Source organism: Schistocerca gregaria, chromosome 6, assembly GCF_023897955.1.
Source record: "Schistocerca gregaria isolate iqSchGreg1 chromosome 6, iqSchGreg1.2, whole genome shotgun sequence".
NCBI lineage: Eukaryota > Metazoa > Arthropoda > Insecta > Orthoptera > Acrididae > Schistocerca > Schistocerca gregaria.
The window spans coordinates 552,076,114-552,097,362 of record NC_064925.1 but is presented as its reverse complement, the minus strand read 5'-3'; the positions used below and the strand labels follow the sequence as shown (position 1 = coordinate 552,097,362).

The window sequence follows — 21,249 nt, the reverse complement described above, 5'->3', positions numbered from 1 at the left end:
ACAATACAGATAAAGGGAAAAAACAGAAAATTGTTAATTTGTAACTATATCAAACGAAAAAGGTATTTCTTTTTGTCGTTTGCTATCAGTCTTCAAAATCAGAATTTTCTCGAAAGTCTTGGAATTTCCGGGCCTGATATGTCGCCAGTATCAATGTCGATAACAGACAAAAATCGTAAAGGTTCCCAATTCTCGGAATGGTGGTGGAGGAGGAGATGGAGGAGGTGATTAGTGCTTAACGTCCCGTCAACAACGTGGTCATTAGAGATGGAGCACAAGCTAGGGTTAGGGAAAGATGGGGCAGGAAAGCGGTTTAGGGAAATCACAGAAAACGTAAACCAGGATGGCCGTACGCAGGTTTGAACCGTCGTCCTCTCGATCGCGAGTCCATAGTGCTAACCACTGCCCCACCTCGCTCGGTTTCCCGGTATGGAAGAACTGTCTGTATACATAAACAAATTTGTACAAAACCGTCAGAGTGTGAGTCCTACTCCCAGCTGGATAATTTTGTTTATCGAACGATAATTTTCTTTTATCGGAGTTCGAAACCTCTCGAAAACAAGAGTACAGTTACGTACTGATTGTGAATGTTTGCGTTATCGCAAAAATATAAGAAGTGTGCTAAAACTGAAAGGCAAGGCTGTCGGGATAGATTCTTGCAGGTATAGTTTGTCCGTAAACCAAAAAGCGAGAAGCGCTCGTGATTAGTGAAGTTGCCTTTCCAAGAAGGATGCCACAACTGCCATACAGGAAGACTAAGAAGCGATTTCCCATCCAGCAGTGTGGAATCTGTCGATATGTTTCTCTTCCATTAGCATAACAACTCCAAGTAGCAACTCACATACGCACTCACTGCGATGTTAACACACTTTGTGCAAAATACATCCCCCTCCTCCCTTAGGAATGTGTGCACACTGCGTCGCCATTGCTTCATACGGAGAGCTGCGAAAATGTCCTGTAGTGGCTTTTTATGACGCGATGTAGAGAGTGTGGGGAATGGCCTGTTCTTCAGTTCGCTGACCTACAAAAGCAGGGAAGCGCACGACCACAATATGTCGACCTGCCTTCCCTCGCGCATCTGTTTTCCACCTTCGCCCCCTCCAGTCCGTCACACCGCCAGAACACAAATTATCCCTCAATAAAATTCTACTGCACTTGGACCTGGTGCAAACATTTAATATTCATTGAGCAATAAACATAAATATTATGTCATTAAAACACCATTTTTATAATCTGATTTTTCCATCCCCTTCAACTCAATGCACTTTTTTCTCCACCAATTTCGGTTGAAAAAGTGCGGAATTTGTCCTGGCACATCGAGGAATATTCCCTCCTCAACCTCTCTAGTTTCATGAAGATCAGATAGTTGGCGGCGCTATATGTGGGCTTCAAAGTGGCGTTTTTAACAGAAGTGCATTCCAAGCAGAGAGCTGTCATTGAGTTTCTTTCGGAGATAAACCGCAGCAGCGCAGATATTCATAGGCTCTTGCAGAATATCTACGGAGACCTGCCAGTGAACAAAAGCTCGGTGAGTCGGGCGAGGCACCTGTCATCACAGCAACAAGGTCGCGTAAGCCTGTCAGATATCCCGCATGCCAGCCGGTGGCACACAGCTTTGACTTCTCCGATGTCGGAACGTGCGGACACACTCATTCAAGGTGATCGAAAGAGCACAAACACACATCTTACATCACAACTGGACGTCTGTCTTCGTAGTGCTGACACACTCGTCCACCAGTGGGTGTAGCCAAAGGTTTGTGTCATCGCCCCCTAACAGAAGACATTAAAGAGCGACGAACGAACATCTGTGCGGAATTGATAATGCGTTACGAGGTTGATCATGACAATCTTACGTTAAACATAGGCCTAGGTGATAAAATACGGCTTCAACACTTCGAACCAGAAACAAAATGTCAATCCATGGAGTGGTGTCACACCAGCATTCCTCCGACGAAATAGTTGAAAGCCGCACTGTCAGCCGGTAAAACCATGGCGACTGTCTTCTGGCTCTCTGTAGGGGTTACACTGTTTGATGTCTTCCATCTGGCGCGACGATCAACTCTGAAGTATATTGCGTTACCCTAAGGAAAGTGCTCGTCGTCACGAAATGCAGCGCAACGCCGTCTGCGCGTGTGAGAGTTTAGGAAACTTAATTTGGCTATTCTTCCTCATCCACACTACAGCCTGGATCTCGCACATTCTGCCCTCCATCTGTCTGGCTCAATGAGGGGTGCAGTCCGCGAGAAGTACGTGGATGATGGGGAGGGTATTGAAGCAGCAGGGCGTTGGTTCTGACGTCGATCGTGGACCAATAGAGTGGCATCATGGTTGCATACAGGCCCTCCCTGTAAGGTGGTTTAAGGCCGTCGCACTGAACGGAATAATAGGATTTGTAACCAAAATAGTGAGGAATAATATGGTGTATTGCAATCCTGAGTATAGCCAATTTGCTTTCAGAAAAAAGAGTTGCATTACTTATTCAACACCCCTCTTATTAAGTCGTAGAGAAGAAATGGGTTGGACCCTTTTTGTAAGAAATTTAACGCAACTTAATTTTGTCTTTGGTAACATTTTAGCTAGAAGCCGCAGTTTTCGAGATAATGAAGAATAACACAAAAAGTGACCTTTAAATGCCAGTCTTCCGCCCCCCCCCCCCCCCCACCTTATACCCACACCCAATCGGTAAGGATTTTCAACAGATTGTTCATAACGTGCTCGTTACCATTGTACAAAAACTTATGACTGCTGCACGAATTTTTTCTCCTGTTCGACCATTTCTTGTCTCCGTTGACTGGACTATTGTGTAACGATATTTTGTTCGGTTTCTTCTGCGCTCTCCCCGTTTGCACGAAACTATTATGCGTGGCGTCTCTCCCATTAGGGTACACTCGTGGTACGGTACATCATCTCCGCGCATAACGACGCTCTAATTGGTCAGCCTCAGTGGCCACGTGCGTCACGCATGATAGGGTAACGCGAGCGACATTATGCGAGATGAGGTAGGTCAGCGGCGGGGCCGCGGTCGGTCGCGCTGCGTCGCATCTGGTCGGGTCGGGTCGGGTGTCGGCAGACGGCGGCCGATCAATACGGCGGCAGCCGAGAGGCGGGGCGGCCGCCAGTCGAACTCCAGGCGCTCAGCGGGTAGCGGCAGGCACAGGCTGTAGGCGCAGCGCAGCGCAGCACACAGCGGGGCAGCAGACCAGTGCAGGCGGCGGCGCCGGTGTTCGGGCAAGCGCGGCTACCAGAGGCGCCAAGACGGTGCTGTTCACGAGAGAGGTCCTCCTAGGCCCCGTGCGCGACGGCTTCCCGCAGCTGTACCGCGTCATGGACAAGACGCTCCGCTTTCCAGACTACATCCTGTCCAAGATGGCGCCGGCGGCAGGGGAAGGCGGCGGGGGCGGCGGTGACGGAGGCCTAGGCGCTAAGGCGGAGGCGGCGGAAGCGGCCGGCGGGGGCGGCGCGGCGACAGCCGGGGCCGCGCGGAGGCCGCGCTTCAGCGCCAAGGCGGCGCGCCGCTGGCTGCACCAGAACCTGCTGCTACTGCTCACCGTCGCTGGCGTCGTCCTGGGCGTCACCGCCGGTGAGTCCCAGTCCCCAGCACGCTCAAGTTCAGAGACTTTGCTCGTGGTCTGCCTCATCTACCACACTCCCCTTTTCTTCCTCTTCCTCCTCCTCCCCCTCCTCCACTTCCTCCAACCTCTCCACCTCCTCCTCCTCTTCCTCCCCCTCCTCCCCTCCACCTCCACCAACCCCTCCTCCCCCTCCTACTTCCCCTCCCCCTCCTACTTTCCCTCCCCCTCCTACTTCCCCTCCCCCTCCTACTTCCCCTCCCCTCCTACTTCCCCTCCCGCTCCTACTTCCCCTCCCCCTCCTGCTTCCCCTCCCCCTCCTACTTCCCCTCCACTTCCTACTTCCTCTCCCCCTCCTACTTCCCCTCCCCCTCCTACTTCCCCTCTCCCTCCTACTTCCCCTCCCCCTCCTACTTCCCCTCCCCCTCCTACTTCCCCTCCCCCTCCAACTTCCCCTCCTACTTCCCCTCTCCCTCCTACTTCCCCTCTCCCTCCTACTTCCCCTCTCCCTCCTACTTCCCCTCTCCCTCCTACTTCCCCTCTCCCTCCTACTTCCCCTCTCCCTCCTACTTCCCCTCTCCCTCCTACTTCCCCTCTCCCTCCTACTTCCCCTCTCCCTCCTACTTCCCCTCTCCCTCCTACTTCCCCTCTCCCTCCTACTTCCCCTCTCCCTCCTACTTCCCCTCTCCCTCCTACTTCCCCTCTCCCTCCTACTTCCCCTCTCCCTCCTACTTCCCCTCTCCCTCCTACTTCCCCTCCACATTCTCCTTCTCCTCCCCCTCCTCCTTCCCCTCATCCTCCACCTCCACCCTCCACCTCCTCCTCCCCCTCCACCTCTGCCTGCCCCTCCACTTCCGCCTGCCCCTCCACCTCTGCCTGCCCCTCCACCTCTGCCTGCCCCTCCACCTCCGCCTGCCCCTCCACCTCCGCCTGCCCCTCCACCTCCGCCTGCCCCTCCACCTCCGCCTGCCCCTCCACCTCCACCTGCCCCTCCACCTCCGCCTGCCCCTCCACCTCCGCCTGCCCCTCCAAATCCTCCTCCCCCTCCAAATCCTCCTCCCCCTCCAAATCCTCCTCCCCTCCAAATCCTCCTCCCCTCCAAATCCTCCTCCCCTCCAAATCCTCCTCCCCCTCCAAATTCTCCTCCCCCTCCCAGTCAGCCTCCCCCCTCCAAATCAGCCTCCCCCCTCCAAATCCCCCTCTTCCCCCCCAAATCCTCCTCTTCCCCCTCCAAATCTCTTTCTTCCCCCTCCAAATCCTCCTCCTCTTCCCCCTCCAAATCCTCCTCCTCTTCCCCCTCCAAATCCTCCTCCTCTTCCCCCTCCAAATCCTCCTCCTCTTCCCCCTCCAAATCCTCCTCTTCTTCCCCCTCCAAATCCTCCTCTTCTTCCCCCTCCAAATCCTCCTCTTCCGCCTCCACATGCTCCTCTTCCCCCTCCACATGCTCCTTCTTCTCCACCCCCCCCCCACATCCTCCTCCTCCTCAAGTCCGTTCGTCACCACTTCCCCTCTTCTTGTCCCCTTATTTGGCCTTAATCTCCTTTTGTATGCTTTGCTGTACCTCTATCTTTCCCTGCACACCCATTCTCTCTTCTAGGTTCTCTTGTCACTCTTCCCTTTCCTTTAATTAAATGCACGCTTTCTTCCCAACCTTTATTTCTTCTCTACATTCCCCATTCTTAATTCACTTCAGCTGATGTTTATTGATTCCCCATAGTTAAGAGAAACACTGCAATCCACACTGTGTTTTTTGCTTGATTATTTTCAGAACGGCAACCTCATCTAGGTTGTGACAGTGAAAACTGTGGTACAACACTGGATCAATATCGAAACAGTCAGGAGGGAACATAAAATAAATAATCATTCTGATTGCCCTAAACTGTAAATGGCAAACACAGCAGATATTTTACTGAAAGGCATACTCGTCGTTTGTTAGTAATGTCGCTACGATGAACAATATGTCTGCTAAATACCCTCATTCAGCTGAAACAGGAACACACGGAATGATTTTGCTAAATGGGAACTAACTGCAGGAAACGATAGCTGGCAGGACAACAAGCAAAAATGTTCATGTGAACATCGCCGGAAATACGTTCCAGGGAAGGTACACCTGGCAGGACAACAAGCAAAAATGTTCATGTGAACATCGCCGGAAATACGTTCCAGGGAAGGTACATCAACACGAAGTTCTAGAGAAGTCATCGACAGTGCCCCCTGTATCGACAGCAGGAAGATGGCCCGCCAGTGTGGGGATTACTGGACAATCATGTGGAATGACCTCCATGACGTCTGCCACTATCTGTATCACTCACAACGTGTGCAGGCCTTATCATCTATGAATTTGCTTTAAGGATGTCTGTTTGGTCGCAGATTCGTCACACAGGCCACCAAGGTGCGGTGGTTTGTCACCAAAGTTATTCATAGATGAGATCAGTCTTAACGAGGTGTAGCACTGCCAGCCTTGCCAACACCCACCTGTGGGCTGTGAAGTAACCCCACAGTATGGTGAAAGCAATTGGTCACTAGCAGTTCAGCATCAGTGTTTGGATGGAGGTTGTTGGTGAAGGTTTTTATGACCATTCATGTGATTAATGATCTGCAACTGTCTCCTGATGGGAGTTCTCCCCCTCAACGTCGGTTAAGGACTCAAAATTGTGTACTGATTCACCGAAGCTGGTTGCAATATAATGAAATAACACGACAAATATGGCTGCAGGTGTTTCATTTCATTACATTACTGGTGAACGTCTCGTCGGACCAGTCATCCTTCCACAGTGCCTCACAGCTAGGGCATATTGGCACATACTGCGAATGACCCTGCCTCCCCTGTTTGAAGACATGCCTTAGATGGTACGAAGGAAATGTGGTTACATGATGAGGCTCAACTTCACCACTCTCTTGAGTGTGGAGCTAAAACGTTGGTACAGACAGAACATTCCCACTTGTTTGGTATGCTCTCATTTCTGTTTCAATCATTGTAACTTGCACTATCAAATATATCTTATCCCCAGCTTCAGGTTGGTGTACCTCACTTGTAACGAATTTCTGTCTAATGCACATATGGCCTATTTTGCTGTGTATCCTGTCACGGACCATTTCTTGCAGTTGTTCTGCAAGATCACCCCTGTATGCAATGTGTTCCAGTTCTGCCAACTCTAGTGCTACAGTAAAAATCTCTCATTACTTTGAGATAGCTCTCAGAATGTTACAAATCCTTGTCAAACTGGATAATAGATAACTTAGTATAATGACCTCTGTCTGCCCTGATGACAGTGGCGACACATGATAATGACTCCATAACATAGTGACACCTCAAAAGCTGCTCACTGCTCAGTGGGTCAAAGGCGCACACATCTCATCTGATTACAGCATTCCAGATGCAGTCAGTAGTGTTGATGACCGGTGAACTAAAGAGGGTTGGAGGAGGAGGAGGAGGAGGGTAGAAGAACAAGAACACAAGCACTGTGACGTCCATGAAGTGTTCAGTAAAACAAATTCTGATAACATTTGAGAGTGGTGGGGTGATACATTGTCACACATAATAGTATGTGTAAAGTATTGGATGGAAATGGTTCTTGTAACTGTTGGCTGGTGACACACTAGCTGCTGTTTCAATACTTCCACCACCTGCTCGAATGGTCTCCTATTGCCAGCTGGATGTATATGATTTATAGACATATATTTACCGTTCTTAGAGAGTCTGGTGGGATAATTCTGTTGCCCATGCGTCTGTCTTCGGAGAAGAGGTACTTGTATGATAGGCACATTGTGTGGACACAGTATTGGCCTGACAAATCAACCTGCTTTGTAGGGCAGTCTGTATGGCAGGAGCAAGATAAAAGATTCCCAGGCCCTGACATTTAGGCTGGAACTATATTAGAGGGGCTACATTTACTAATGAGCATGGCTGTTGCCAGTTTGAAACGGATAGAGGGTGGGACAGATAGAGTGAGGAGAAGAGGAAATAGAAAGAGGGAGAATAGGGAGACGCTTGAGGCAGATGGAAGGTATAGAGCAGTAATGGGCGAGTGTAAACAGAGAAGGGAGGTGGAGATAGAAAGGTAGGGAGGAAGATATTGACAAAAAGGGGAAGCAGAGTAAGTAGACAAAGAGAGGGGAGGAGGAGATGAAGAGACAGAGTGGGGAGGATGAGGTAGACAGAAATGGAGCGTGAGGTGGTTAGACGGGGTAAGGAAGAGGTAAATACAGGGTGGTCGTTCAATGTGTGTCAAATGCATACGCCACTGAAATGGTGAATACACAATATTAAATAAATGGAAATGAGCGTTTGGCGTCATTGGTCAGGAGGCCCGTTACGGGGCAGGTCTGGCCACCTTGGTGGAGGTCTTATTACATTCGATGTCACATTGGGTGACCTACAGGCCAGATGGGGATGAAATGATGATGAAAACCACATAACACCCAGTCCCTGAGCGGAGAAAATCTTCAACCCAGCCGGGAATCGAACTCGGCCGCCTTAAGACGGCAGTCCGTCACGCTGACCCTTCTTTTCTCATTTTTTCGATTTTGATCATTGTTTGGTCGTCGTGGACGTCACATGACATCCAGTCAGGTTCGTATGTTTATCCTTCCACTCAGTTTTTTATGACATAGGCCAACCAGCTCTCTGACCGAACACGCCGAGCTACCATGCCGGCAATCATTCAGCTATTGGGGCGGACCAATATGAAATACAAGAACCATGAGTGGGGAAAAATAAGAATGGATGACAAAGGGATAAATTATCGGATTAAAAAGCGAATAGTGCAGACAAGTAATCTTTCTCGACTACCTTGCCAGTCTGTATACCTAAGAACCAGTCTAGACTGAGAGTCAACTGTGCTCTTACCAAAAAGGGGGGGGGGGGGGGGGGGAGGCACACTGTAGATGAAGCGATGTAATGCTGCTGCCATGGGAGCAAATCACATGAAAGGTGAAGCTGGCTGGGGTAGATAATGACATTATCCCTCCCCTTAATTTGGAATAAAAATACTGAGACCGTTCATGTCGAGCACAAAATTTTACGGAAGTGGCTCGTCGGCTGTAAGAAAACAGGAAAGAGAATTGAAGCCTTTAAAGTGTACTTTTACAACTGGATGATGAAATTTAAGCGGACTGGTAATAAATGAGGTTCTCTGCAGAACAGACGAGAAAAGGAACATGTGGGAAAGGCCAGCTAAAAGAAGACAGAGGACGATAGGACTTGTAAGTACATCAGGGAATAGGTTCCACAGTTCTTGAAGTAGCTGCAGGGGAAAAAAGTTGTATCGGAAGACAAAGAATGGAATGCATCCAAGAAATAATTGATAACGTTGGGTGTAAATGCTGCTGTGAGATGAAGAGAGTGCCACAGCAGACGAAGTCGTGGGAGGCCCATCAAACCAACCGTACGACTGACGGCCCAAAAAAGACTCAATTTGGCTCAATTCAAAGTGATTTCGCGTCCCTTGTCCATCCGACCCTCGACTGTCACACAGACGAATACCGCTGTGACGACGCCCAGTCACGTGATGCACCACAGTATGCCATCGCTGTGACGACACGAGCGCTGCTTCTGCAAAGTGGTGGCAACCTCTAGTTCACTTTGATCTCAGTGTAATTTCCCCTTCACCTCTCGTACATTGTGACTGTATGAATGCATCGTTTTTTTTTCTGGATCCTGTCTTGCGTAGTTCTTAGGAAAACCGGCTGTTGGTATGGCTGCTATGGCTATATCATCCACGTGACTAGAGCATTCTCGAAAAGGACCAGCGTAGTGATTTGCTTGGGAGCTTTCCAGGTCTTAGAGATTCTTAACAGAGATTGCGAGCTCAACAATGATAGAGGTTTATGGTATAGAAATTGCATATGCACCATTCCTATGAGTAAAGAAGCAGAATAAGCACGAGCTATTTGTAAAGCTGACAAATTCAGGACATTTTATTAACATCTTTAGCTTTTTGATAATTAAATTCCAGTTGAATTATGTCTGTCTTCAATGAGCTCAGTACTGACGAGATGTTGAACTTCTTCCTTTCGCATCACTTTCGATGTTGCAATTATGGCTATTGATACGTACCTTGGAGATGACTGACGTTTTAAAAGGTTCGCTGTGGAAAAGTGTGGGTGATTTATTACCCCTGATGATTGTTATAGAGACGTCTTGAGTTCCAAAACAAGAAGTTATCTCGCACATGACTATAACTGGACATGTCAGTTCAGAATAGGTTATATAGCTACATTCTGTTTTGAGTAATAGATCACCTTTGTGAGGAATTTTAACATATCATATTCAGTTGTATGACGTCTACGTCGAAGGTAGATATGCTTGTTCTACTCCAATCACAAGCTGAACTCCGAGATTTGTAACTCCTGCTGAAATGTCAACAAATTGTCATGATCTGATTGGCACACCCAATATGTTCAGTCATGTGTGAAAAGGTAAAGCTTTCGCAAGTTAAATTTAAAGCTGAAAAGCCAAATTTTTCGCATTAAATTAATTGATTACAATAATTTCATAGGCATTACTTTCTATTGAACCATATATTACGACGCCTCTTGTTTTTACTTTTCCATCTCCTCCTCTTGCTTTTTCATTTCCTTTTCCTCATTCTCATTTTTTTTTCCTCAGTTCCATGTTTGTCCTTCTTCTCACTTTATTGCTCCTTCCTTTCTTCCTCTTACTTTTCCTCTTTCTCCCTTTTTAGTGTACTTTTATTTTCCTCTCACAACAACGAAAAACTCCTTGTTTTAATGATTGCTTGCACCATTCGTGTATCATATCTGTGATTCTCTCTCCTGTTTAGCGATAGTATAAAACGAGTTGCCATTTTTTGAACTTTTTCGGTGCCCTCCGTCAATCCTATCTTGTGAGGATCTCTTACCGCACAGCAATACTCTAGCAAAGGGTACACAAGCGTAGTGTAAGGCAGTGTTCTTAGCATACCTGGTTGAATCTTCTAAGTGTTCTGCCAAAGTAACGCAGTCTCTGGTTTGCATTACCCACGAAATTATCTATGTAATCACTGCAATTTAGTTCATACGTTATTGTTATATCTAAATATCTGACTTCACAGCTGAAAGGTTTGTGTGCTTTTCCAAGTAACTGAAATTTAACGGATTCGTTTTAGTACTCAAGTGGATGACCTCGCACGTTTCTTCGTTTAGAGTCAATTGTCACTCTTCTCATCGTACAGATATCTTCTCTAAATCATTTTGCAGATGGTTGTGGTCATCTGATGACTTTACGAGACTGTAAATGACAGCATCGCCTGCAAACATGGCTACTCAGATTGTCTCCTAAATCGTTTATGTAGAATAGGAACAGCAGAGGGCATATAACACTTCCTCGGGAATATCAAATATCACTTCAGTTTTTCTCGATGACTTTCCGTCAGTTACTACGAACAGTGATTTTAGACGGGAAATCAAGAATCCAGTCGTAAAACTGAGACGATAGTCCATGGGCATGAAACTTGATTAGAAGCCTCCTGTGAGGAACGGTATTAAAAGCCTTCTGGTAATCTAGAAACAAGGAATGATTTTGACATCCCCTGTCGATAGGACTCCTTAATTAGTACGAATAAAGAGCTGATTGTGTTTCCTGAATTCGTGCTGACTGTGTCAACAGATCGTTATTCTCGAGGTAGTTCATGACGTTCGAAAATAGTATGTGTTCCAAAAGCCTGCTGCAAATAGACGTCAATGATAAGAGTCTAAAATTCATCGGATTACTCCTCTTTCCTTTCTTGAGTATTGGTGTAACGTGTGCAACTTTCCAGTCTTTAGATACGGATATTTCGTCGAGCGAGTGGTTATAGCTGATTGTTGAGCACAGCATACTCGGAAAGGAATCTAATTGGTATAAAATTTGACCAGAGGACTTACCTCTATTAAATGATTTAAGCTGCTTTGCTACGCCGATGATTTATACTTCTTTAGTGAAGCTGACTTGGTGATTCCTCTTTAGTGTCACTGTCGGCGGTAACATTACTTCCGCGGTGAAGGTGTTAATTGTGTCTTGCGCTGGCGAGATGGAAAGTCATCTATAGATGTAGAAATAACTTCAGTGTTCCCCAAGGAGAAAGCATACGGTCCATGTTGTCCATCAACTATCTTGCCGACATAATTAACAGTAACCTCAGACTCTTCACAAATTATGCAGTCGGCTACAATGTAGTTCAGCTGGAAAAACCTGCACAATTGTTCAGTCAAAACTTGGTAAGATTTTACTACATTGAAAGGATTGGAAACTTGATTTAACTATACGAAAATGTAAAATTAGGCACTTCGCAAAACCCAAAAATAAGTGTATCGAATAACTAAAATGTCAGTAAGTACAACTGGAATCAGTGACGTCTTACAACTTACTAGGCGTAACAATTTGAGTGAATATAAAGTGGAGGAATCAGATGGGTTTCTTCGTAGTTAAAGTCTGTGACAGACTTCGATTCATTGGTAAGATACTAGGAAAATGCAATGAGTCTATAAAGGTACTTTCTTACAGCATTTTCCTGGTGAAGTGGAAGCTCTCATCAGTGCTAAGGATGGACCAACACCATACTGAATTCCAGCATTACCGATGGAGGCCGCTATGAACTTGTCATTTTCAGCCATGTGTCCGGATACTTTTGATCACATAGTTTTGTGTGTGTGTGATATATATACTGATTATTTTCCACTCTAATAGTTTCTAGCCTTGTAGCATTAACCCCATTAAGCAAGACGGATGTTTCGAGACAATTTCTGCTCTTTTGTGCTTTAATACCCGTTCATTTATTTTTGTAGCTCGTTTAAATTAATATTCACCTGTCACAATATTTTTTTTTAAATTCTATGAACGACGTGAAAGTGCGCAATGTTGAGCGCCATAGTCCTGAACAAATTTACTGAAATGATGTAAGGATTGCTTGTAGCAGTTGTTTAGTATTTCGATAGACTGCCCGTGGTGCATTATTCTATAAATTAGGCTACCAATACGTTCACTTTCAGTTTCTCACTTTCAAAGTCAACAGGAGTACTTATAGATTTAAAGAGTTAATCATGTCTCACATTCTGGAACAGGAGCAGAGGCTGCCCTCTCCACATAGGACAAATATTATGATTCCTAAATTACGTATGCCTTTTCACTAGTAAGGCAAAAATACCCGTTGGAGAGAAATAAGATCGTGTTCCAGGCAGGTCTCTAATAGTTACTTCTGGAGTTTCACGGTGACAGTATAGCATGCCCCATGTAAGTTACTGGCGCACGCAGTTAGCAGTTACTGTACATGCTGACAGTCTGCACCAAGTAGTGATTCAGCTACAAAACAGATCGAAAAGTGTTTCACAGTTTGTCTTGCTGCTCAATAAACTAATGGCAGAATCACTTGTATTGTCCGAAATGTTTGTCTGTATAAGAATTGCACCATTTGTAACGCTCTCATTTCTCTCCTAACGTATCTGCATACAAGCCCGGACGTCGAAAGCGCTGACTGAATGCTGAACAACAGACGACCGAACCCAGAAAAAACGAATGCCCCTTCATGTACCCTTCAAAGCTCCAGCGAATAACAAATCTCAAAACTCGACCCATTCAAGAGGGTAATTCTCGTACATGCGAGCACAAAAATAGCGCGCGAAGAAACAGTTGGTCTGCTGAGAAGCTCCACACAAATAGGGAAGACCTACCTATATGCACGCTGCGGTAACGAGAAATGACGGCGGAAGCCTTATGCAGGTGTGCCTCTATTCTCCTACGCAAAGACTGTTCTTTCGTTTCGGGTATCACACACTATAGTCGCTCTGCAGATAAAGCACCATGACTACCTGTCCAGGAAACCACCTTGGTTGTATTTCAGCGACCACGTTGCATAATTTTCGCTCGTACTGCAGACGTCACTGCGACACTTGAGATGAAATAACGCCGGTGTACATAAAAGTGAAACAGCTTCCATGCGAGAGAAACCTGAGTAATGCGCGGGATTACGTAACATTAGGAGCTTTACCTTGCTCCCACTAATGTTCTGAATAAATAAATCCGTACATATTATAAAAGTGGATGTGTGTGTGCGTGTGTTTGTTCCACATCTCCTCCTAAAGCACTGGATCGATTTGAACCAAACTTGGTACACATACCGCTTACTGTCTGGAGAGAACCGCTGTGGTGTAAGAAACATCTCCCTCTAAGAAGCGTAGGGTTGAAAAAGCATCGCAGTTCATGATCCCCAAAGCGCCAGGTTATTTTGATCTATTATTTTAGAATGAGAGCACTTAATGACTTGCAAGAAACATGACGCACAATTTCAAATGTTTACGAAACTTCTCACAGACACCCGTCTCTCCCCCCCCCCCCCCTCCATCCCCTCACACACAAACACACACACACACACACACACACACACACAAAGCGCGCGCGCTCTCTCTCTCTCTCTCTCTCTCTCTCTCTCTCGCACGCACACACACACACACACACACACATTCCAACAAAAATGCCTCGGGACATGTCGATTCCAAGAATAGCGTTGGAAAATTACTTTTACAAACAAATTAAAAATAGATCTAAGTCCGGACGAGCAAATATTGAACAGGTAGCTGCATTTTGCGAGTGTGGAGAGGCTGTACGCCAAGATCTTTTGCTTTTGTACTCTCCTTGTGTAGAGGAAAAGTGGTTAATCCAGGTAGATGGCGAACTCTGGTCTTAAAGCACAGAACTCTCGCGTGCGTGCTGACTCCTGACGTTCGCCTACTTCAGCTGGACAAAACGTTTGTGGCAGTGCGTCATTTCGTATACCAACATTGTAGATCATGACTAAGTGATATTTCAGATGCTAATACCAGTCTGTACTTAAGTCGTATTTGCGTAGTTGATACATAATTTTAAATCAAAAGTTGCGTGTCTGAGCACAGGCTGTGCACTTTTTTTTCCCAAGACGAGTTTATATTGTTTACAACATATGATTTTACAAGCTTTTGTTGTGATGGTGGTGGTTATAATAAGCGGGCAGGAAGAGATTACACGACAGTGGAACGAATGACCAGTGGAATATGTGGGAATTCGGCGCGCTTATGTCAATTTTGTTATTTATCGTAAGGTTGTGTTTTTAAAATCATGGAAAGCCCACAATTCAGTGGTGAGAGTATATGACTTTCAGATGACAGATTTTGATATGACGTCAGACGTATCCTAGCTTTTGCAGTGAGCCATTTTTCACGAAAATGGTGCGAAATATGAAGTATCAAGTTGGGGTCATTAATGCTCTGTAAGATGTTTAACCTTCTGCTCTATCCAGTTACTTTTACAGTTGTTTCCAGCGTGTATAATGATTCAGTTTAGCCTTTATCTAAAATAGAACACTCAGACGTAAAGTATAGAAATGAAGTATTAAGTTCAGTATTGAACAACTTCAATCAAAACGCACGAAATCTATGCAGGGGTATACATATAAAATCACGTACATAATAAAGTGGACTATCCCATTGACTAAGTTTTGAATGGTTTCAATATGAGGAGCATACATACGTATCTGTACCAAACTTGACGTCTTTTTAACACTTTTGTATTAGGTAGTTTTCTTGTCCGTTTGTTCGGTACAAATTTTGCAATTTATTTTAAGGTAACTTCCCCATGAGCTAGAAACTTAAAACTTTGAACACGGCTGGTAACTGGATCACAATGCAAGATTAACTTGCTTTCTTGTCTGGTGTGTGGCGGAGGTTACATTGTGCGCCACTGCTGTTTCCCGCTTTCCTGTGTCACTTGCAAATGTCTCACGGTAAGAACGGCTGCTGGTACGTCCCAGTCAGCACGATTCTCTCTAATTTTTAACTTCGAAGTCTCCGTGAGATAATCGTATCAGGCAGCAATGTATTGGTTGAATAAGTAAGAGAAAGTAAAATAATCGCGAAGTTGACCGCATACCTCTCTTGTAATTTAATCAAAATGTTCGAAATCGTTTGCAAAATTTGACCAAAAACAGAAAATAATTATTTGAATAAAAAACGGACTAAAAAGTACAAAACTTCTACTAGCCCCATACAAATTCCTAACTCATACAGATTTTCCTGAAAATTTGTGCTTGTCAATTGTTTATAGTTATGAAAATACTTGTAAAATTTAAAACGAAAACGTGGGGGTGCGTGCAACATACAGTTGATACATGAATAGTTCACCACCTCAATATTATCTAATGTGTGCACCAGACGTTTCTCTTTTTGAATTTGACAAGTGTTGTCGTAGCTATTAAAAGTTCACACGTTTTCAGAACTCTCTGTATGGGTCTTGGAGAAATTATTTTATACTTTTTAGTCCGTCATAAAAACGGGTTGTATTAAAATTTTTAAGTAATTATTTCAAATCAATCACACACCAAAAAATATGTTTGAATTAGCATCCATGCCACATAGCCAGTCTTCACACAAGTCAGTCATGTCGACTTCTGATTGAGATTGAAACGATGAACATTAAAGTATTATCTTATGACATGTACGTTTTGCATTAGATGCACCTACTTTCTTTTCGTAATTTTTTGTTGCTGTTTCGCTTTTCTCTTGATCTTGCGTTGTAGACCTGATAGTTTGTAGGACTGTTTAGTCTTTTTACTCAAATTTAAGTACTTACAAAGTAGCACGAAAGGCATAGACGTAAACTACTTGAAGCGTTCCAGCTGAAAACAGTAAGTACTTAAGTGGACTATACATCGCCACTGCCTGTGACTGGAGAGATACGTGGAAGCTCCCTGAGGTCATTTCTTTCCCGTCTGCATTCATTCTCACATTCTTGGTAAATACCACGGTGTCATAACGAAAATCATCTTCCATTCTCTATTTACGATGCTAACTTTTAACACTGCACCTTCCTAAGGCTTTAGTAGACCGATCGTCCAGAATGCCGACGAGGGAGTAACCGATGTACGTCTTTCAAGATCCTAATCCAACTGCTTTACTCCAGTGGCCAGACATAAACTAATTCCATCATTTACACTGCCAGAGCTGATATGCATATCACCTCAGCTAATGTCAAAAATTGCTTTAACTTTCAGTACCACGTCCGTTCTTCCACAGATAACACCAGTCTGCATATCACATAACAGAATATAAATATGTATTCTTAAATAATCTTTTAATGCTGATTTCAAAATTCTTCTATCACGTACAGGTTTTTCGTACCGCAATATTTTTTTTATTTCTTTTCGTTGTGGGAATTATATTAGCACAGCAAGCTGGGTACACGAAAATGGCCTTTTTAAGTCATTGCGGTAGCCAGCCGAAGGTAAAGTATTTGAGTGTAAAGAAAATCGGAGAAATTTCGTTTCCGGGACTGAAAACATCTCACATGACGCGACTGTTGGACCACAACGTATCAAACTGGGATTCATGAGTCAACTTGTAAGGGCACTTCTACAAGTTGGCTCCTGCTTTTAATAATGTTCTGTCCAATTTGTCTTCACCAGACAAGAAAAATTGAAACTTGATGTTCTTTGGTCCTAAAATTCAAACTGAAGAATCACGAATTTCAGAACACTATAAAATAATGTTACACAAAAGGATGCATATGTGCTTTCAAGTTTACTACTGGAAACATTCTACAGAATTAAAATATAAATTAAAAGAACATAATTAAAATTAATGTAAAAAATATAGCATGAATGCAAAAGTTGGCTACTTGTCTGAAAATCTACATGGATACTCTGCAAATCACACTTAAGTGCTTGGCAGAGAGCTAACATGTTATATTGAAGTGCAAGGACAACGCATTCACCAGGACGTTAAGCAGATGAAGAGATAACAGGGAAGGTGAAATTAAAGTGTAATTGATGACTATTGTTCGAGGTTGAAGGGGTCAGTGTAGATGAAGGTTCTTCCAGGAAACAAAAAAAGAAAAAGTTTGAACATTATATGTTGCAGAGTACCCGTAATATTGCTAAGATAACCTTTATGTAAAAAATTCAGGCTTCGATGGAAATTGCATTTTAATATTTGTCCTTAGATTACTTATATCTTTGGCTGATGATATTTTATTTTGTGAAAAATATAACGAAATGAATGCAATTTTTAGAATCAGAATTACAATTTTTTTAGAAATCTTCTGACAAAAATTTTAAAAATGCAGACTTTTGTATTAAAGTGACAAGTGTTTGAGACTTCATCGTGGGCATTGGCGTCTATGAGATATACGTAAATGAGACAAACCGTGTTGGTATGCGTCAAAGCATTCCACAAGGTCCGAGGCAATCGTTACATAATGATGATAGACAAATGCAACTGGTAATGAAAATCAAAAAAGTCTCGAGACACAGAACCAGTCAGCTAGCATCCTTCGTCTCGATATTAATTCCTGACAACTCTTTTTAATGCGATGGGGCAACAACCAATTGACATTCATATGACGAAATGCTCACGATAAGCGGGGTTCGGCAAACTGGAGGGGATAGTTTGGGGGAAGGAGGGGAAAACGTGAATTGGAAGCCTGGGAGGAATAACAAGCGTGGACTCGGAAACTCTACCCGTATTTTCCTTCGCTAACGCAAAGCAGGCCCTTTTGAAGCCGGAATTTAGTTTGAACATTGCAGTGGCTTACCAGGCGGTTTGTCATTGCCTTCCTTCGAACTGACTTACCAAGCCATCTATATGCGGACCTGCAGGTTAACGTGGACTCCGAACCACTTTTGTGCATTAACAAATTGTTGTCAGACGTGAGAAGTGACACAGAAAATCTTTTGAACGACTGAGGACTCAGCTCCGAACCTTTCGATTTTCTGTTTCATACTTACACATTTTGCTACCTAATCACGTCAGTTACACTGTAGCAGCTGACTTTTTGTGAATTTTTTTTAACAGGCACTAAACAATTCGCAACTGAGGCCACCTTGTTGACACAGTCGTTAAGGAGCCGGGACCACACTGAGGAGACCGGCGTTCAAATCCCGTCCTGCTGGCGCGAATCTATGTGGTTTGTTAAATCCTGTGAGGTAACTGACTGGATAGATTCATTAAAGGGCAGTTCCTGTACCCCAGTCTGGTCTACGCTGAGCTACGTGTCCCGCCTCTAATGACCTTCAATGCAGGTGACCTTTGAGAGTGGCCGCGAAGAAGCCGCCAAAGTTTCTTCTCGCCGGGTGATTCAGCGCCAACACAGTGCCAACTTCAATTCGCAGGGCACTTAGGGAAGGTACTGTCTTTTCTAGCTATATCTACGTGAGCAAGTAAAATGCCCAAAGAAGGTACTCCGCCACCCTCATTACTTCGACGGTTGGTAATTGCTCACCAGAAACGTATTTCTCATTACTCGTGTAACCACGGAAATCACTATTACAGCCATCTACCTTGCAGAAATGAAATGAAACCCGTATTTTCAGTGCAGTTTCGTAGAACTCGTACTGTCTTCAGTGTACATCGTAAAGTACTGTTGTCCTCGGAGGGTCATTTCGAGCTTACGTTTCGTGATTACTCTGCGATTTACACTTAGTTGCTCCGCAAAAGGTCCATAGAACCGCTTCCATACTATTTATCGAACGTTGCGCTCTCGGACAGCACGTGTGAAAAATGAACTAAATCTTTCCGTACAACTGTTTCTCCTACTTTATAAAAACGGTCATTTCTGCTATGTAGGTACCAGTCAACAAATTATTTTCGCATTCGAAGGATAAAGTTGGTGACCGAAATTTCGTGAAAGGGATTCTGCCGCAACAAAAAAGCCATTGTTTTAATAATTGCCATCCCAAGTGGCTCACCCTACCCGTGTTACGCACTCTCCAATTTCACGTCAATACAAAACTAGCTGAATTTCTTTGAAATTTTTAGATGTCCTCCGTCAATACATTTCGATAAGGATCTCATATCGCACAGTATTACTATAGAAGACAACGGCCAGGTGTAGTGCAGGAAGTCTTTAGCACAAATATATTTATTGCAACTTCTAAGTTCTTCTAATAAAACGCAATCTCTGGTTCGCCTTCCATTACGACATTTTCTGTATGATTATTCTAATTTGTTACTCTTAACGTAATAAATATATATTTAGTTGAATCAATGACCTTAAAATTCTTGTTACCGTGTAACCGAAATTTAACGTAAATGGTTTTTTTGGGATTCGTGTAGACATATTACACTTCTTATTTTTGAGCTACAATTATCAATTTTTGTGCCATGCTGATGCGTTGTCTAAACCATTCTGCAATTCATTTCGACCTCCGGATTACTTCACCAGACGGTAAAGGACAGTATTCCCTGCAAACAGTTCAAGGGTCTGCTCGTATCGTTTAGAACACACGAACTCTTTAACAATTCCTTGGGGAATCCCAGATGCCAATTCGGTTACACTAGACGGCAACCCGTCAATTACTACGAGCTATGACCGGTCTCACGGGAAACAACAAATCCAGTCGTCCAACTCCATGGGCAGACGATTTGATTAGAAGCCGCCTATGAGGCATGTTGTTAAAACCTTTTGTAAATCCACAAATATGGAATCAACGTGAGATCCCCTGTCGTAAGCACTCATTATTCCGTGTGAATGATGAGTCATTTGTGCTTAACAAGACTGTTCTTTTTTTTTCAGAATCTGTGCTAGTTGTGTGTTTTTACATCATTTTCTTCGAAGTTTTTCATAATAACGGAACAGTGTATGTTCCGCACTTGGTTGTTTTGCCGTTGTTTGACAAACGTATGTTGTTAAATTTTTTATTGGTTTAATAATGCATTTTGGTTTTTCGTAAATGCACCTAATTGACTGAGAGGTGTACATATCGTTATTACAGTTAGAGAAAATGTGTTTTACATTTGGGGTATAATTAAACCATGCACAGATTTCATTCTAAAAATTGCCAACGTACAAAGTTGGCCGTCGGACTTGCTTACACATCAGTGGCTTCATTCGAAACTGAAACACTGTCAAGATAAACGTAGAGGTCGACCAAGCTCAGATACATCAGTTGACGACCAATAGCTAAAATTTATGGCGCTCAAGTATCCGAGCTGAATGGATAATAACTAAGCAATTCTCTCTGGAGGCATCTGGAAGGGCTTTATCTAGTCAGGCAGTTCACAACAGTGTCCGTGCAATGGATCTGGACTGCAGGCGTCCAGTTCTAAGGAAGGCACAAACCCTGTAAGTTGTATACGGTGTTTAGAACTAGTCTGTCTTGAGTAGTTAGATTCAGCCCTGATTTATTGAAGCTATGCATTGTTATATGAGTGTTCATGACAAAATCATCAGTTTGTAACGATGGCCACGAAGTAAGCAAACAAATTAATCACAGTAGCACACACGCTGAGAAAATCCGCGCAACGTGAAACAGGTATGCATAGCAAGTGTAACTGAACACCAGTCTAAAAGTACTCTTAAAAGCATCTCCTTATTATAGAGTGTAAATGTGGTCAGATCACAGCTAAGCACGGTGCTACAGGATAATTTCCCTTTAATGTAATCACCGTACTTCAATCTGAAAATGATCTAGCGCTGAAAATACCTCACCGAAGTAATTGAATACTGGTGTGGTTCACGGACAAAATCTGTAGGGTCTATTACAAAAGCTAAAGAACTCACTACCAAATTATTACACGAAAATAATAAAGTACATGTTATAAAAATCTGCCACAGTAGGTGTTCTCGACGAAACTCACCCTTCATAATCTGAGAACTATGCTTGCAGACAGCGGGATACTTATTACTGATTCATCAGAGAAACTAAATATGACAGAATTATTTCATTATCTGTTTCGT

General features: G+C 43.9%; 1 protein-coding gene across 3 annotated transcripts in view; it reads left to right on the top strand.

Annotated features, from left to right (window-relative positions):
* LOC126278987 (excitatory amino acid transporter) overlaps positions 1–21,249 on the top strand; it is a 355,583-nt gene that overhangs the window by 111,566 nt on the left and 222,768 nt on the right. For 2 of the 3 annotated variants that reach the window (XM_049979292.1, XM_049979293.1), the window contains exon 2: positions 3,350–3,580. In XM_049979292.1, the coding sequence (XP_049835249.1) occupies positions 3,367–3,580 (214 nt within the window). In that variant the 5' untranslated portion in view covers positions 3,350–3,366. Of the gene's footprint in view, positions 1–3,089; positions 3,581–21,249 lie in introns of those variants that run through there. The other variant, XM_049979291.1, reaches the window with a different exon arrangement.